At 34.9% G+C, this 19,943-nt stretch overlaps 2 protein-coding genes across 2 annotated transcripts; one reads left to right on the top strand and one right to left on the bottom strand.

Annotated features, from left to right (window-relative positions):
* The first annotated feature begins 11,867 nt into the window (after positions 1 to 11,867).
* On the top strand, positions 11,868 to 17,574 carry EMB1467 (NADH-ubiquinone dehydrogenase). The gene is made up of 5 exons (XM_012989620.2): positions 11,868 to 12,512; positions 13,991 to 14,237; positions 15,175 to 15,469; positions 15,912 to 16,286; positions 16,405 to 17,574. Exons 1-5 carry the CDS (start codon positions 12,098 to 12,100, stop codon positions 17,293 to 17,295), a joined length of 2,223 nt encoding a protein of 740 aa, XP_012845074.2. The 5' UTR covers positions 11,868 to 12,097; the 3' UTR covers positions 17,296 to 17,574.
* Positions 17,575 to 17,962: 388 nt separating this feature from the next.
* On the bottom strand, positions 17,963 to 19,509 carry LOC105965020 (carbon-sulfur lyase). Its single transcript, XM_012989530.2, has 2 exons — positions 19,407 to 19,509; positions 17,963 to 18,528 (listed from the first exon to the last, which is right to left on the bottom strand). Exon 2 carries the CDS (start codon positions 18,504 to 18,506, stop codon positions 18,081 to 18,083), a length of 426 nt encoding a protein of 141 aa, XP_012844984.1. The 5' UTR covers positions 18,507 to 18,528; positions 19,407 to 19,509; the 3' UTR covers positions 17,963 to 18,080.
* Positions 19,510 to 19,943: the final 434 nt, after the last annotated feature.

The following is a 19,943-nucleotide window of genomic DNA, read 5'->3' as shown; positions in this document are numbered from 1 at the left end:
ATTTTCAAAGTTCACACCTTCTTCCCCAAAGTTCACCGCCGCCGTCTGGCCCCACCGACACCCACCCACTCCTTCAACACCGCCACCGTCTTGCATCACCGCCGCCCACCCCTCCTTCAAATTCCTCTTCCTCGACACCGCCTAGTTCCTCCGCCACACCTTACCCCAACCCCCTGCAACTTTGTTGCGTCTGCCATGGATGTCACCTCCATGGCAGCACACTCCCCCTTCCATCATCGGCCAATCATCATAGGCTACTCCGAGCAGCGACTCTACCTCACCGGAGATTGAAGAAGAAGGTTGTGGTGGTGCAGGAAGGAGCCGTGATTTTTTTTTTTTCTTTTGATTAATTTTGTTCATATAATTATTTTAATATAAAATGTAAAATACAACATTGCAACACATATAAAAACTTTTAATATTACAATATATTTTAATTCTTGTTTATATAATTTTTACTTTTTGTAATTACAAAATAATTTTATTTTATATAAAATTAGATAATTATATAATATAAAATTTGGTGTAATTAGAATCAATTATCATGGACTAATTGCTGAAAAAATCCTAGGACATTTCAGTCTTTTTACATTTAGTCAAAGTCTAAAATTAAAAAAGGTGCAGTGTGCTTCGAAAATGTTAACACAAGGGGGTATAAGAGAGTTTTTTTTACAGGGGGTATTTGGCAATTATAGATTACACAGGGGTGGTATTTGCAATTAACTCATTTTTTCTTACACCTCCACCCTTATGGTGCCAAATTCAACATAATCATCTAGATGATGTAAAATGTGCTTTAGTTGTACTCGTTTTGTGTAAAACTACAGTTTCTGATGCACCACAATCTGATATATACAAGCCAAAAAACACATATTATGATCATCTTGCTTCAAAACGTAGAGTTCCAATAAGATAAAACGGGTACAAATTAAAGTGATAATATTCTATATAATCTCGAAGATTCCACTAAATTTGATGAGTTGAGGGGGTGGTTGTAATTATCCAAACAAGAGGTTCGTAATTTGACCATACCTTAGGGGGTGGTTGTAATTTACCCTAATTTGGAAGATGAAATCTGGGCCGTCTGTGATCGACAATATAATTTTTTATACCCAAATTACAGTTAAACATGTTTAAATTAATACAGTCGTGGCTAACAAAATTTTATTACTTTGACAAAGATAGTAAATTATCGAATTAATAAACTAATGTGTTTTTAGTGAGTCGGGAATCGGGATCAGAATTAATTATTATTTAAACGAGGTTATTAATTTATCAAAGGTCTATTGTAAATGGTTTTTGATAATTATTATTTCAATATATTTTGTTTTGGATCATTTTGAATAATAAGAAACTAAATAGTTCTGAAAATCTTATATATAAAATGAATAAAATTTTCGCATCTAGAATAACCCTAATATTATTTTTGTAATTATTTTAATTTTAGTTTTTTTCTATACTAATTGTGTTTCTTTTTTTTCCCTACTAATATTCTAATTATTTTTAATTATTGCTTATCTCAATGGTTTTTCACTTTCTTTATAAATCCATTTTATTTGTTAATGGCATCTTTATAAAAAAAAAATATAATCTTTACTTATTAATTTTTTTTATTTACTTAACGATTAATTTCATATTATGACAATTAAGTTTATACATCTTGTTGTCGATTGAGTTTGCATTATCAGATTTATATGATGTTGTTAATGTAAATATCACTAATAAATTTTATTACAATATGTAATATATTTCATTATTATTTGTTGTAGCCATGTATTAAATTAGTTTATTTTTTTAATTTTAAAATGCGATACCATTCATTGCACGGGGAATTTTATTACTTGGTTAATTTTTATAAATCAAATAATACCAATATAACCCATTTTGCTAACATGGATTGTGTCAAAAATTCAACAAACGAAAATCAAACCTTAACTGAGGGGATCACTCCCTCCGAAATTTGGCACGCTCTCAAATGAATTGGCCCCGATAAAGCCCCTGAACCCGATGCGCTCAATGCCCATTTTTTCCAGAATTATTGGAACATTGTCTCCCTAACTTCATCAATGAGACAAGAATTATTCTCATCCCAAAAAATCTTAATTAACCACTTTCGGCCCATAAGCTTATGCAATGTTGTTTATAAAATCATCTCTAATATCCTTGCAAATCGTATTAGGCCCCTCCTTAATAATCTCATCACTCCTTTCCAAAATGCCTTCATCCCCAAGAGAATGATTAGTGATAACATTGTGATGGCTCACGAGATTCTCCACAATATGAAAAGAAATAAATCAAAACATGGGCTTATGGCTTTAAAAATTGATTTAGAAAAAGCTTACGACAAACTGGAATGGAACTTTATTCGTATGGCTCTTGCAAACGATAATTTCCCCCCCGCCCCCTCTAATGATTAAATGGATTATGCTATGTATTGAATCTGTATCTTTTTCCATTAATATTAACGGCCATAATTCTACTATATGGAAACCCCAAAGAGGTATTCGACAAGGAGACCCGATCTCCCCATACATTTTTATTCTGTGCTTAAACTTTCTCTCTTATGCCGGCCGAAGGACCCTTATTAATCATGTGCTCAACACGCTGCCCACTTACCATATGCAAACCTTCAAAATTCCTACTATAACCATTAACAAAATAAACTCCATAAACAAAAGATTTTTGTGGAATGCCGGTCCTAACTCAAACAAAAAAAGCCCCATCAAATGGCGCAGACAATCTGTCAACCAAAAAATAAAGGTGGCTTATAACCTTAAATTAAGCTGGAGATTAATGACTGAATCATCTTCTATATGGGCAAAACTTATGAAAGGAAAATATTACCCGAATACATATATTCTCCATAGCATTTTATGGAAAAATATCTATAAAACAATCCCTTTTCTTAAAAAATGTTGCTTTTGGATCACAAACAACGGAAAAAATGTAAATGTGTGGTTCGACAAATGGATTGACAATTTTACTATTGCAGAATATATCACAGATATTCCCAGGGAACTATACCATATGAAAGTATATATCCGAGCTAACCAACCCTCACACCAATACATGGAACCTCCAACCAATTGCGAATAATCTACCCTCATTTATCCTTAACAAGATATATGCCATTCCGATCCCACTTTATCCGAAAAGGGACTCGTTTAGATGGGCCCATGATATAAATGGTGTCTTAACCGAGCCATCTCTCCCTTGGAAATGCATTTGGAATCTCAATACTCCCCATCGAGTTAAATTATTCACCTGGCAACTCGCGCATAATTGCTTACCTAATGCGAATTTCCTATTCCAACGAAAAGTTATTGCTTCGAATGCATGCCCTCTTTGTAAAGAAAGCCCGGAAACCAACTCCCACCTTTTCCTAAAATGCTCGGCCTTTCGATTCATCATTAATCGGCTTCCGATCGGAACCGTTAATGAGGATATAATTTTTTGTATTTTACTCAACCAAGCTAATAAAAATTCCTTAACATCAAACTTCCTAGCAACGATTTTTTGATTAATGTGGACGGCTAGGAATAACTTCATATTTAAAAATACTAATATAAATCAACATACAATATGGAAAAACGTCAATCAATATATACACAATAATAAAAAGAATGCCAAGGACACCCAAACCCTAACCCTTAAATGGACTACCCCACCAAAAGGATGGTTTAAACTAAACATTGACGGATCAGCCTTATCGAATCCGGGTATTGCAGGAATTGGTGGAGTTATTCGTGACCATTTGGGTAATTTTATTTGAGCTTTTTCGAAAAATATTGGAATTGCATCTAATAACAAAGCCGAAGCATGGGCTCTTTGCATGGGTTTAAGGATTGCTGTGGATATTGATATAAGAAACCTTATTATCGAAACTAACTCGTGTTTTCTTATGTCTTGTATTAACAGGAAGGAAGCTCCTCCCAACTCCCCCCAAACCCTTCTCGAGGACTCATGGGGGACGTTGACTAGGTTCGACCATGCTCGTATGGTGTTTTCCTACAGGGAATTGAATAGTGTGGCGGATCTTTTGGCCAAACGAGGAAATACCATGCAACCGAATGAATTGTTGCATTTTGAAACTTGCCCTGAATTTATTCAGGATATTTTGTATAAAGACTTATCCTCTGTGTTTTTCCGTTGTACTACAAAACCCTATAACCGTACTATCATTTTGACTATGTAATCTATATGTTATGTTTTTCTGTTCAAAAAAGAAAAAAAAAGTGCTAACAAGAAAGACCAAGACATATAATCACATATAAAATAACTTCATCAGACATATTGGATCGTAATTAATAATTTCTAAGAAAATCTAAAAGTATTTCGAAAGCGAAAAAAAATTTCCGATTCCATTTCAACAAAAGTAGGAAAGAATCAGAAATAAAAAATTTTAACGAAAAAATCTGTTCAAAAATCGTACGACTTTTTTCTAGGTCAAAACTATCTGAACTTAGAAAAAACTATTTTTTTAATCATCTATAACATAAAATAAATAATAATATTCATACTATTAATGTAGTTTTAGAAAAAGAATTGGCATTTACGAGGAGGTATTCGAAAATGAAAATTGAATCGGAAATCAAGATGTGTTCGGATTACCGTTAAGCTACGAGCTCAATAAAATGATCTTTAGTGGTTTGGACCAGTCTTTATAAATTGGCAGCCCAATTCAAGGAATCGAGCACAAAGCAACTTAAGCCAACTATCGAGGTTAAACCCTATCTTGACCGTCCATTTTGTGTGAGTGATCATGGACGTTCATTTCTTCTGTTTTTATTCTCTCTCAAACCCTAGTAACTCATTTCAGTTGCGCCATTTCTCTCTCCTATTGTCCCCTTCTCTCTCTATAATATTTCGTCACCCATTGTCGTTTTCCGGCGACACCGTCGCAGGTCTTGCCGGCCATTGGGTGTCCTTGTCGGTCGCTGCACATTTAATGTTGCAGACGTTGAAAATTCGTGTATAAATATTACAGTGAGAGAGAGAGAGAGAGAGAGAGAGAGAGAGAGAGAGAGAGAGAGAGAGAGAGAGAGAGAGAGAGAGAGAGAGAGAGAGAGAGAGAGAGAGAGAGAGAGAGAGAGAGAGAGAGAGAGAGAGAGAGAGAGAGAGAGAGAGATATGTGACTTTAGCTTTTATTCCGACCGAGTGTTTTCACTTTCAATACTCTTCTGTGAGTGATTGAAGATCTCTGGGTGAGGAAAACTGGGGTTTGTGCTGAGTGGAGAGGGTGAGTTGTGACAGAGTTGACTGTGCATGTGTTAGTGAGTCAACTCAGTGAGAGTTCTGGGTAGATCTAGGGTTTTGGGTGGTTGTAGCTTGGTGTTTGTTTCCGTTTTGGAGTTGCCACCAAAACTTGGATCTTCTAGATTGAATACTGGAAAAGGGAACTGAGCCGTATTATGATACATGCAGCTGTTTGCTTGAGCTATTTTACATTTTATCTCTTTCCCCCTTTCTATTTGAATCGATTCATAGACGACGAACTTCCATACGACCAAACCAGTAGTCAAATATTGTCCAATCCAAATACAACCCAAGCCTTTCACATAGGATCGGAATATAAATCGGAGCAAGACATTGTGGCTAGAACTAAAAGTAAGCAAGATATTCCCAATTTTATTAGGTCCAACAATTGTATAAATAGATGGGGAAGTGCAATACACAACGCACCAATTTGTGAAATTAAGGATCGATAAGAGTAACTCCAATGGAGTTATTAGACGTAGTATCAAAACCTTTAACTACCACTTACATATTAAAAAAAATAGCAAGTTTAACTCCAACAGAGTTATTAATAATAACGGGTTGTATTTTGATATTTTCAGGATGTAAAATTATATCATGCATAAAAAAATTGTCAAATGTGAGTTACGAATTTAACTATCTCATTGTCCATTTAAAAACTAACATGTGGCAATTAGATATGTAAACTAATTTAATTATTTTTAATTAAGAACCATTTGATACCTATGTTAGAGCAAATACATTTAGTCATATTAAATAAAATATTAAATATCAAATAAACGTTGACTAATTGTCAAGAAAAAATCGTATAATCATGGTTTAATTAGATTTTTTCATGTTAAATAGGACAATATTACTTTTCAGTTTTCACTTTCAGCAGTATAGATAGCTTCGTATAGTCATGATTTGGGTTAATTGCAGATACCACTCCTGTGTTATCTCTAATTGTTAAATACCCCGTCAAAAAAATCACCAACACCACCCCCCCCCCCCCCCCCCCCCGGTGTTAACAAATTCGAAGCTCACTGCACCCACCGTGCTTTTAGGGGTTGACTGCAAGTGAAATGACAAAGATACCTTAGGATTTTTTTCACCAATTAGTAAAGTATATTTGATTTACAAATATTGTATGTATTCCTATTTTTAATTTTTTTAAACTTTGTAATTAATTTAATTACGCAAAATTTTATAACATAATTAATTTTAATTTTAATTTTAATTTTAATTTTAATTTTATAAGCATTATTTTTTATTTAATTTGTGATATTAAAAGTTTTTATATATTTTTAATTTTATTTTTTTTACATTTAAATTACATAAAGAAGGAAGGTGGCGGCGACAACGACAATGCAAAGCAGGATAAAAGTTTTTTAACCATCTTCACCCATACACAACTCTCTATGTCACTAAAAATTGGTGGTTCCTAACGACGGGCATGGCCGGCCCTGGGATGGGGCGAGCAGGGCCCAATTTCATTAGGGCCCAAATTTTCAATTTTTTAATATATATATTATTTATTTTTATGTGCAAAAATCATTTTATAGTTTAAAAAAATTATTTTTCTAGTTTTTTTAATAAAAAGAATTCTACACTTTTATTCCTTTTTATTTATTTTTTATTTTTTTATAAATTTATTTTAAAAATAAATTTGAAATTTAATGTTTTTTTTATTCTATCATTTGCTTTACATAGAAGTGTTTTATCTAGACATTAATAATTTCAAACTTCTATTTACGAGGTTTGTATTAATAAATGATTTAATTATATTATTTTATTAAGCTTAAGATGTGGAAAAAAATTCGGACGTCGCCCCCGAACTATCGAACAATTATATTCTCACCTCGGGCCCCCGAATACGCCGGACCGGCCCTGGCGACGGCGGTGTCGTGGGAGAGAAATTTGAAGGAGTGGGTGGCGGTGGTGCGAGACGTCGACGATGGCCAGCGAACTAGAACGAGGAAGAGGACGTGATAACTCTTCTTTTCTCCTTCTCTGTTTATAATTTTTCTGCAAATTTAGAAATTACAACTTGAAATTACAATTTGGTCCTTAAAATGTAGGTTATTCATAATTTAATCAGTCAGATTTTTTTTTTAATTCATAAAGGGGTATTTATGACATTTCACCATAAAATACCATAAAAAATCGCACAACCCGCGAGTGAGTGACATAATTTGCCTCGAGCGTTCTCGATGCCTTGACTTTGTTAACACTGGGGGTGTTGGTATTTCACTTTGCTTTCACGTTTTTGTACTGCATCATTTATATAAGTGTGTTTTGCAAAAACTACCCATATGTAATCTCTAATTGCTAAAAATATTATTGTTTTAGAAAAATTAGCAAGATCGCCCCTATGAATAGTCAAAGCCAAAAAAAAAAACCTAACTTATTGCGTAATGTACTCGCGAATTATGAAGGTAAAAGTGCGTGTTTTGACTTGAAAAGTGAAGAATGCCCCCTGAATCTTTTTTCCTTTGTTGTTCTTATATTAATATTTATATTCTAAGGGTAATCTGGTCATTTAACATTAGTCAACAATAAATTTCGAAATAAGGACCAGTGTGCTTTTAAAGCACAACACACAGAGGGCGCAACTTCTTGCTAATTCTTTTTACACAAGGAATTTTTCAGCTATTAAAAATAACACACATGGGTCTATGCTATTGGCTCTTTATATAATCAAAAATTAGTACAACCTCGTCACACAAACAAAGAAATTAAAACACTCATAAAAACACAAACAACACCGAAAAAAAATGCATAAATTAAAAAGGTAATAATCCGATAGGATTATCTTGCCTCCCCCTTCCTTCCTCGAATGCAAGATTGAAACATCAAACCCCCCCAAAATAATAATACAATTATTAGTGCTATATACTTTATAAGTGGTGACCAAGAAAATTCTCATCTCTAAGCTCCACTAACAATGTGGTCTTTATTTCGACCCTTTTTTTCCCTCCTAAAGTCAAATTTTGGTAGCCCAATGGACACTCATAAGACAAAATGAAAAGTAGACCATATTTTTCTTTTTCAAAATCTTGGTGAGCAAGTATACAAATTTTACAAGTGTTTGGATCACTATATATGCAAGTTCATCCTCTCTTCTCCATTCATATGTGTTACTAGTATAAGCACAATTTTAGAGCCATGAATATTGAAAAACAATCTCGATTTAGTGTTTCTTCAATTCCGTTATTAGGTTGCATTTGGGAGACTCTAGCACATATATTTTCGGGTGGAGACGAAAGTGCGTTGGGCGACAAGGAGAAAAACGACACTGCAGTTGCTAGTAACGTTGCCGCTCAAAAGCATTTCAAGCAACCTCAACATGTTAAGGGAGCTTGACAAGTTTTAGAGTTCTTTTCCTTTCTTTGTTTTTTTATTATGAGGTCAAGAAGTAAAGTTAACTTGTGACTTATAAGCCTACTATATATATGGTTGAGAATAATATTTATGTTGTATTTAGTTCATATTAGTCACAAGTGGTCGGATTATGGATCTGTTGGATCTGTTTCTATATTTTGTTATGCAGTTTTGCTGGTCTATGAGAGGCTACACATGGTGTACACATGGGTGATTTTGAATTATATCTCAAGGGTTGGGTATGGGTCGGGTCGAGTAATTATCGATCAATTACCTGCCCGACCCGACCACTCGATTTTGCTGAAAATTTAAAATCATTTCCGATCCGACCATTATGGGTTGGGTAATGGTTGCAACCGACTTTGTTGGATAAACAATAGGTGGTTGGTTATTATTATCGACCATCTATTTATTGTTTTTTTTAGAATAATAAGATATTTTTAAAGGTTTTTTTCAAAAGATATTAAATATTTTGGAAAAACTCATGTTACTAAAAATCTTAACTTTAAAATTAAGAGTTTTTTTTTTTTTTTTTGTTTATTATTATTATTATTAAATTTCTACGATAAGCAAAAAATATAATAAAAAGTTTGAAATAAGAATTATAAATTAGAAATAGTACGGGGAAATTTATAAATTTGTGTTTTTGAGTTTTTACCTCTTTTATATATTATTTTAACATTAAAAAAATAAGAATTACAATTTAATATTTATAATAGAAAAATTATTTAAAAAGTTGGTTGACCAATATTACCGGACCAACCGACTTTTGAGTAAACTGAAAACCACCGATTGACCCATTTATATATGGATCGGTTAAAATTATCAGCCGAAAAAAGCGGATCGAAAGTGGATCGGTTAGCCGATAAAACCGATTCATGCCCCCTACATATATCTATATAACTAACTACCAACTAGGTACACATATACATGAGGGTATGCATTATTATGTGTAGATCAATTTTTCGAAATCACCGGGTAATTCACTAGATGTAACAACTACAAAACCAGTTTTTTAGGTGGGTCTTGTTAATTTTCTCTTGGTGTTTTGCCGGATTTTTTCACAGCAAGATATTTCTAACTTTCAAGGAAAATAATTATTTCTTTGATATTTCAATTAAGAAAACTTTTCACTTATTTTTTTCTTCCTTACAATAGAAAGAAAAAAAAAAAACATATGGTATTTTATTGTTTATGTGTTATCTTTTTCATCTCTTTAGGTTTTTACTCTACTCCGAGTAAAGATCCACTCGATTTTAATTTGCAGTTTTGCACATATAGGACAAATTTTCCCATCACCATTTCTTTTTATTATGAATTTTTTGAGTAACAAACAAAAAATGTCGCGAAAACTACCGTTTCTAATTTCAATTTATGTCGCATAAATTCTCATTCAGGAACTAATATTTTTGGAAATTTCTAAAATCATTTGTGTTTGAAAAAATAATGATAGAATTTTATTTGTATTACTTAAAAAGTATCAATATAACTCCAAATTAAAGATAATAAATATTATATTATTTTTATGTGGAGATATGTTTCTCATAATTGATTTAATTAAATTTTGGGCTAATTGAATTTTGCACCTCCAACCTCCACACACACACACACACACACACAAGAACACTGAGTGAAAAGCATATATTGACGATCTGCAACCTAAAATTTTAGAATTTGCGAAATCCACCCACAAATTATATATCTGAAAAAAAAATACACCTTGTAGTTTTCGACCATTATGAAACTCCTGTACACGTTTTAACACACTCATATGTTTATTTGTTTGATTGTATTTATCCAAAAATCGTTAAAACAACCAATTAATTTATACCAATTTAAAATAATTCAGATTATAATACTTTATTTGATGTTTAATTAATTAACTTATCAAGTATTATATATATAGTATAAAAAAATCTCATTTTTCTTTCTCGTTTCGGGTTTCTCGAACTCTAGACCGGCTCTACTCACTGTTTATTCAAGTGTTATAACCAATGTTGTCAGAACCGGACCGACTATAGAACCGGACGATTATTTGAGTCATGGGTTTATAGGGTCGAACTGGTTCAACTGGGTTTTTGATTTTTTGTAATATGCCATTATTTTATTAATTTTAATATTTTAAAAATATTATTTTCTTTATATTTTTAATCTCCCACTTATTATTTTCACTTTATCTACTTCACCTCACTTTTTACTATATTTTATTGCTTATACTCTATATTTTTCCATTTGTTATTCTTCAAATCCGGCAATCGGCCACCCCTATTCGATTTCCCATGATCATATCCGACAATTCTTCGACGAATCATGACTAGATCCGGCCACCCACTACTAAGTCCATGAATGTTCGCTCAATCTAGCCACAAATAACCAACCCAACGGTGATTCGAGACGTTTTGGCCGAAAATGGGGTTCCTTGACTGACTCGTCGGTTCTCGGATTTTACCGGTCGAACCGGATTTTGGTCATTTGACCCGGTTTTCAATTTTTCCGGTTTCAGATGTCAGACCGGGTCATGGTCGAACCGGTCCGGCCGGCCGGTTCGGTCCGGTTCTAACAACATTGGTTATAACTTATTTCATATTCAAATATGCATATACAATTATAGTTTTAGTAATTTTGAATAAAATACAAAACTGCCTTAAAAAAAATGAGAAGTGCTATTTTCACCCTCAAAATATCTTATTTCACCACCAAATTAAATATATTTTCAATTTTACCCTTTTCTTCTTCTTTCACCTATATTCTTTACAAATTTATAAACCATGCATCTACCACTAAACTAATTAAAATATTTATAAAAAAAATCCCACATTTTTCACTGGAAATCTTGCCCTATCCAGCTTAAGTGAATAATACTTTTGTGAGAGAAAAACATTTCCGAAGGTCAAAAAGAGTGGGAATTCACGTTTTTTGAGAAATAAATTAAGATTGCTTGTATGGAAGGTGCTGAACTTCTTCCAGAATTGTCCAATTTGGATTAATATAATTTCGTTTCCTTAAAAAAAATTACATAATATGTTGGTCATCTGATATGGAAGTTTAAATATCTTGTAATAAATATTTCATTGAAAAAAGTAATTAAAAAATTAATAAAACATAAATAAAATAGAAATAACGTAGAACACATGAGGATTATGTGAATATAAGCAAGGGTGGTGAATTATAAATTTGAGGGGTATTTATGATATTTTATAATCTTTGGTGGTGAATTGAGATAATTTGATGTGGAAATAGCACCACTCAAAAAAATGAAACTCATTTATTGTAATTTCGGAAAACATAAAATTTAATTAAATTTATGGCTTAACGGGTTATGTTCACTTAATTTGAAAAAAGGGTCTAAGTCGGTATCGGGTTAACCCGACAACCCGTATCCACTTGCAAATCGACCGACCTTTCCTTTTTCCTCCATTAAAGAGAAACTCGGATAAATCCACACAACTCCGAAAGCAAAGACGGTGAACACAGTAAAATGGGACTGGGTCAACTCGCTTCACGAGCCCTCATCCGATCCGCCCGGCTCGCCACCGCCAAACCCTCCCACCTCCTCCGCCGGACCATCGTTTCCACGCCGGAGCTCCACAACGCCGAAGCCGCTGCCGCGGCGGCACAACCGGAAGTAGATCTTCCAAAGAGGAACCCCGTCGCCGGTGCCCGGGTCCACTTCCCCAACCCGGACGACGCCATCGAGGTGTTTGTCGATGGGTATCCGGTCAAAATCCCCAAGGGAATGACGGTGCTGCAGGCTTGCGAGATCGCCGGCGTCGATATCCCGAGATTCTGTTATCATGACCGCCTTTCCATCGCCGGAAACTGCCGCATGTGCCTCGTGGAGGTCGAGAAATCGCCCAAGCCGGTGGCCTCCTGCGCCATGCCTGCACTACCTGGTAGGCTTCTTATTCTTAGGTTTAGTTTGGGATTGTAGGATTTTTTTTACATTTGCTTGATTGGTGGTATTGGATTTGGGGATTTTTTTTGTTTGTTCTATATAATTGGAACTGCTTGTGATCAAATTAAGGGTTTAAACTTTAAAGCTTTGTGGCGTGAATATGACGCAATAAGATTAAGCTTTGATTAGTTTTTTATTATGTGAAGGAATCATAAGCTAGCTAATGTCGATGTTTTTGTGATTGATCAGGTTTTAATTTTTGTAGATTTATGTGGATACTGAGTGCTTAGGTTTAGTGCTTTCTGTTACTTTTACGAGGAAAGACTGTTTTTTTATGAAGTGATTGGTCTTGGTAAGCCATTTTTAACTGAGATATATTTGGAGTAAGGTTATTTTATTACTTTTTTGTAGTTAGGATAGGTGATAATTTGTTTCGACGAGGAGGGAAAAGGTAGATATATTATATGTTACAGTTCCAGCATTCTTCCTTATTTTGATATCTCCAGTTTCTGAATTTAAGTAAATTTGGTTGTTATCCATAGCAATGATCAAATGCGTGTTGAACTTTTGTAGAGAAATATATACGGCTTAGGATTTGTGTTCTTCTATCAATCAAGTTTTTTTCACAGATTACTGGAGTAGGAACTTCCAAGAGTTAGGATCTTAATCCATTTTGAAATCACCGATGAAAAGTGACTTTTCTGTGTGGTTTCTTGTTATCACTATATGCCCTGGCATTGTAGGTATCCAAGAATTACGTACACCCCCTTGTTGGTGGGAATATGTTTCTTTTGGGGTTGTGCAAAAATATATTTAGGTTGCACTGAAGAAATTTCATGGAGCTGGATTGTGAATTGCGTCAGTTCTGTTCCGTGGTAACTATGATTTGTTCGTTGACTATACCTTTAGTTCTAGACTTGACCTTAAGGTACTTATTGCTTGTTGTATCTCCCAATTGTGGTGGTATGCATGCAAGTTAACTGAAAATAAGGGTGCTTGGCAGTTCAAGTTCTTTGTAGCACTAATCGCAAATCATTTAAATTTCAGGGTTCTGCTGTTTCTTTTGTAAGTTTTATTTTTTCGGGCTAGATTTATCGTATCTATATCATGTATTCCATAGAAGCATTCTGTAAGCTAAGAGCTCTATCCATTAGCTAATGTGTGAAACTATAGACTGCAGCATTTTCCTGATATATGACATTAGTTTCAAGTGCTCAATTTAGTGTGTGCTTTATGTGCTCTGAGCCTCTGTTTTTCATGGAATTCAGTTTTTCGTGTGATTTATTTTTTTATCTCCCATGGTGTCGCAAGAAAAGTGATATGTTTTCTGTTTGGAATTTCTGTTTTATTTTGTTGGTTCTCCTCATAAATTTGGATATAACCATTAACAAAGTTTACCTAATTGCTGTATGCACATTTTTCCAAGGTTATTCTTTCTTTTGACTCTTGCTGAATTTCTCCTTAACCCGACTGTAGGAATGAAAATTAAAACTGATACACCTATTGCAAAGAAGGCAAGAGAAGGGGTTATGGAATTTCTTTTGATGAATCATCCACTCGACTGCCCAATTTGTGATCAGGGGGGAGAGTGTGATCTCCAGGATCAATCTATGGCTTTTGGTTCTGATCGAGGTCGTTTTACTGAGATGAAGCGATCAGTGGTTGATAAGAACCTTGGACCTTTGGTCAAGACGGTAATGACTCGATGTATTCAGTGCACAAGGTACAAATCTATTATTTTGTGCTTGCAATTTATTTTAGATTAAAAATTTAAGATGCAGATTTCTATATGAACTGGTTGCAAAATGTCGGCGTGCAGTTTATAAGTATGGTGTGAGAATTGTATATTTTATCATCACCTAAAAAAATTATACCTAAATATTGGCAAGAGTAACACCTCATTCTAACCAGGCTAAAGATGTACATGCAAGTGCTTAGTTGATGTTCCTTTCGTCAATTTTGCATGTTCTGGTTAAGTTTCTCAATTAAAATCTTGGCTATCAGTGTGTCATGTTACCTTACTATAGCTGTTATCTTTGTGACGACTATTACTTTCAAGTTTCCATATAGGTGCAAGTTCTTGAGTGCTTTTCCTCTTATCATATTTATTAGTAAAATGTAGGATCCTGCAAGACACATAGCTGATCCGTGTTTTTTCTGGTCAAATTTTGCGATGGAACTGTTGGCTATTAGGGTTGTGATTCCTGATATCTTTGTGTCTGTAGCTACTTTGTACATCTGTTTAAATAAAGGCATAACTGCCCATAAGTAATTTTGAATTGAAGATCTTGTCATGAGGGTCCGGGAAATAGTTGTTCAAAATATTGTTCTCACAGCTCTAATTTTAAAGAATAATTCTTCTATTTATACTTGATATCTCATATGTGGGAAATATCTCTTATACATTAATTGGTTGACTGGCAATGTCTCCGGTCGAGAAAATAAAAGGACTATATTTATAATCAAATAGTTCTCAGATTACCAAGTGTAGTGAAAGTAGTGTCCTTGCTGTTTTATGTATTATCATCTTTGGCTTCTTCCTGCTCTATTAGCTGGTGCGTCGTGATTTTGGAGTAACTTCGAACAAATAATATGTATGGACTTAGAATTAGTATCTTTAGATTGGACCATATTTTGATATGGAATTGGCCATCAAATAGGTGTGTACGGTTTGCGTCAGAAATTGCCGGTGTTCAAGATCTTGGGGTTTTGGGTCGTGGCAGCGGAGAAGAAATTGGAACTTATGTTGAGAGACTTATGACAAGTGAATTGTCGGGGAATGTCATTGATATTTGTCCTGTAGGAGCTCTAACCTCAAAACCTTTTGCCTTTAAAGCCCGTAATTGGGAGCTCAAGGGTACTGAGAGCATTGATGTCACAGATGCAGTTGGTTCGAATATCCGCATTGATAGTAGAGGTCCTGAAGTCATGCGCATTCTGCCACGATTGAATGAGGTATTCTTTGCTCTCGTGTGTGATGAATAATATTATTTTAATTTTTACCCTATCCTCAGAACATCATTGTTGTCTTTTGCTTGCATATTAGAAGATATAGCATTGTTTTCGTTTCAGCTTCTCTAGATTTTGTTCCTCGTATTTTTTGTTAATAAAGGTAATGACTGACTCGTCAGAAAGTTTGTTGGATACGTGCTCCACATATAGAAATTGAATCTGTGTTCGACGTAGTAATCAAATGTTATCATAACTTTGAGATGTTCAATTTGCAATATTTGCTCGTTTTTTAAGAAGTACATGTATATCGATTCATGTTGCTGGTGAAATTTGTTTTTAATTATTCTGATGAAACATTTACTTTATGGCTCGACTATATAGAGCTCTGTTTGCCCTTTTGTTCATCTTTCTAAAACATGATTGTGCTTGGTTGGGGCTCGTGCAGGACATCAATGAAGAATGGATATCAGACAAGACACGTTTTTGCTACGACGGTCTGAAGAGGCAAAGGCTAAACGATCCCATGATTCGAGGTGCAGATGGGCGCTTTAAGGTTGTGAGCTGGCGTGATGCACTTGCTGTGGTTGCTGAGGTCATCCACAAAGTTAATCCGGAGGAAATTGTTGGTGTCGCTGGCAAGCTGTCTGATGCAGAATCCATGATTGCACTAAAGGATTTCTTAAACAGGATGGGTTCGAATAACATTTGGTGTGAAGGAAACGGCCCTAATCCAAATGCCGATCTACGTTCCGGATATATTATGAACACTGGCATCAGTGGATTGGAGAAAGCAGATCTCTTCCTTTTAGTTGGTACACAGGTAAATTTTTTGCTTCCTTCCCTTCTCTCTATGTTAAAAACGGCAAACAGCTACGTACGTTCAACTGCTTTTATGTTTTCTTTCTAATGGACCAATTACTTTACTATGAAATTTTCAGCCAAGAGTAGAAGCTGCAATGGTGAACGCCAGAATCTGCAAAACAGTCCGAGCCAACAACGCCAAGGTCGGCTACGTGGGCCCCACCGCCGACTTCAACTACGACCACGAGCACCTCGGCACTGGCCCCGCAACACTCACCCAACTAGAAAACGGGACCCACCCTTTCTCTGCAGCCCTATCAACCGCCAAAAACCCAGTCATTATCCTCGGTTCCAACATCTTCAATAGAAACGACAAGGACGCAATCTTCTCAACAATCGACAAAATCGCCAAAAAATCGAATGCTTCGGTCAACACCCTCCTGGTCAACGCCGCCCAAGCAGCCGCCCTAGACCTAGGCCTGGTTCCAGAATCTTCCGGCAAGAGCATCGAATCCGCCAAGTTCGTGTACCTGATGGGGGCCGATGACGTGGACTTGGAGAAGCTTCCGGAAGATTCCTTTGTCGTCTACCAAGGCCACCATGGCGACCGTGGGGTCTACCGTGCGAACGTGATATTGCCTGCTTCGGCATTTAGTGAGAAGGAAGGGACTTACGAGAATACGGAAGGGTGTGCTCAGACTACTGTCCCTGCAGTTCCTACAGTTGGTGATTCTCGAGATGACTGGAAGATAATTCGAGCGCTGGCTGAGGTGGCAGGGGTTGGATTGCCGTACGATAACCTTAGTGGTGTCAGATCAAGAATCGGGACTGTGGCGCCAAATCTTTTGCAGGCGGACGAGAGAGTGGGTTCCACTTTTTCGAGTTCTTTGTTGAGGCCGGAGGTTAAGGAGAAGATGGATGAAGAGACGCCGTTCGGAGTTGCTGTCGAGAATTTCTATATGACTGACGCGATTACTAGGGCGTCCAAGATCATGGCACAGTGCAGTGCTTTGTTGTTGAAGAAGTGAGCGAAGTTGATTTTTATTTTCTTTTTATTTTTCGGGATAACTTTGAATAAAAAAGGGATGCCATTGCCATTTTTTTTCTCTCTCTTTCTATTTAGGGGGTGCAGTTTCTTGGATTTGATGTATTGGGGGGCTGAAATGAAAAGGGGATTTAAATGAATGTACCTTTTTGTAATTGCAGTGCACAGATAGTATTGTGCTCATAAATGGCTGGAGTAATTTGTACCTTTTTTTTATTGTAATTTAACACACTTTTCTGCTGTTGTGAGTTCAACAGCTTCACTGCTATTTTGTTTATATTGAACTTTTTGAACTTTGCATTTCATTTTGTGCAGTTTGTCAAATAAAATAAAGGGCAAATTACGACCACCCCTGAGTTATCATCAAATTATGAAAACCCCTCTCTTGTTTGGGTAATTACAATGACCCCCCTCAGCTATGTATTATTTTACGGAAAGACCCCTCAAGATGTAAATTTAGGGATGTTAATTCGATAAAACCGAACCGAAATTTCGATACGCTAACATTTCATACTTTTTACCGAACTGAATATACAATAGTAAATAATCGAATTACATAAATTTATGTAAAAATATTTAAAAGGAGGGGGATGGCTGTAATTAATGTAAAAATATTTAAAAGGAGGGGCTTTTTGGAATTTGGTCATATCTTGGGGGTGGCTGTAATTTGCCTTAAAATAAATGGGGTCAGTTGTAATTTAAAATGATTTTCGTGTTTATTAATAGACGACAATGTCGAATTTAAAAAAAATACACAATGATTGTATCTCATCCCGACTTTTTCGGATCAACCTTCGAAAACGCAGAGATGCCAGTCCGATCAAACTCACTCTCCCAATCCTGACCGTCGAATTGCCTAATCTCAACATGTTTCAACGTCCCACGATCGACGCACCTAAAAGTAACCGCTACACCATCGGGGTTCGACCTTGGAATATAGAACGAAGTTATGCCACAAACATTGCAGAAAATGTGCTTGGCCGTGTGAGTGCCGAACGTATAAGTGGTCAAGAACTTTCGGGAATCTTCATCGAGCTCGAAATCGGAAGACGGGACCACAAAGTGAATGTTCCCCCTCATTGAACAATCCGAGCAGTTACATTGCCACGTCACCACACTTGGCGGTGCTCGTACTTTCCATCTCACCCTTTTGCAGTGACATCCACCATTGTGCATGATTGCCTCAGACCCCATAATTTGACAAACCTTATAATATCTGCGCACGATTATATTAATCGACTATAACACGATTTAGCAATTCCGCATTAAAGTATAATCGAACATCTTTTAGAGCAAATGAATAGAAACATGCAAAGTATAATATTATAGTAAGCTACAAAAACTATGTACTAAAATGGTTTACAAGAATACGATTATTGCAATTTTTCGGTAATTTTAGAGAAATGCCATTAAAAAGGAATAGCTGCAAAAACTAATTTTTCTCCTATTTTGAGTTCGTTATCGAACATCGATTTGGGATTACTAATCGTTTCACATAGCTCTACCAAATATTGTGAAATCAACAACTAGTAATGAAAAACATGTACGGCTCGTTTTCAAGAAAGAACACTCTTTATCTAACTATAAGCTATTGAAGAAAAAATGTTATCTTGCCGAATGATAGAACTCTCTTTTACATACTATGCTTCCGAAAATGGGTACGAGTTAAAAATACTAAATTTCTATAATATATTTTCGTATAAATTTGTTCAAGAAAATATGACTATCATTATCAATGACATGAAATTGATTACTAAATCATGTAAAGAAATTGAGGAAGCTAAAGAAAAATTCTGGGATTTGCAATTGAAGCACATTTCTACCTTTCCGGAAATTACAAAATGGCCCCAAACAAATTTCCAGCAGTTGACTTGTGTATGTGCAACATAGCTCACACATTAATTAAGCTCAATTAAGTAGCTGAAACTGAAACTGTGCATCTACCAAATTATTAATAATTAATAAACAGCAGGATTAAACTCAGATTAATTTCTAAGGTTTTGGGTTAAGAATAACTATATATTAATTCAGTCATTAAAAAAAAATAATAGAAATTATCAAGATTAATATCAAAGAGAGATGAAATTGAGATACCTTGTAAAGGGGCAAAATTGATCTGGATCAGAAATAGCCTTAAAACTGCTTTGAGATGAGAAAGTTGAGTACAAGGTTGCCGCTCACACGTGTGTAATGTAATGTAATAAAACAAAACAAATTTATGCTCGGTATGGTTTTTTTTTTTTTTTTTTTTTTTTTTTTTTTTTTTTTTCTTTTTTATCTTAAAGAAGCAGATTTCAATTTATTAATTAAATAATGACAAATAACCCTTCTTGCATCTTTAAATTACAGATATCCCTTCATATTTGCGTTGCGAATTACAGTTGTCCCCTTCAACTAACAGTATATCAAAAATCGTAACAAATATAATGAAATATCTAAATTGCCCCGAGTGAATTTTTTTTTATCAATAGCCAGTTGTATATATATACTCCATCCATTCCTAAATAATTGTCACTTTTCACAAATATTAAGAAACTCAATAAATGTATCTTGATTTTAGAAAAATCATATAAAAATGACTAAAACAACCTTTAATATTTAATGATTTATAAGAGAAAATTAATGAATAGA

This window comes from Erythranthe guttata, chromosome 8 (assembly GCF_056151865.1).
Source record: "Erythranthe guttata isolate IM_541 chromosome 8, IM_541, whole genome shotgun sequence".
Classification (NCBI taxonomy): Eukaryota; Viridiplantae; Streptophyta; class Magnoliopsida; order Lamiales; family Phrymaceae; genus Erythranthe; species Erythranthe guttata.
This window is presented reverse-complemented; position numbering and strand designations above follow the sequence as displayed.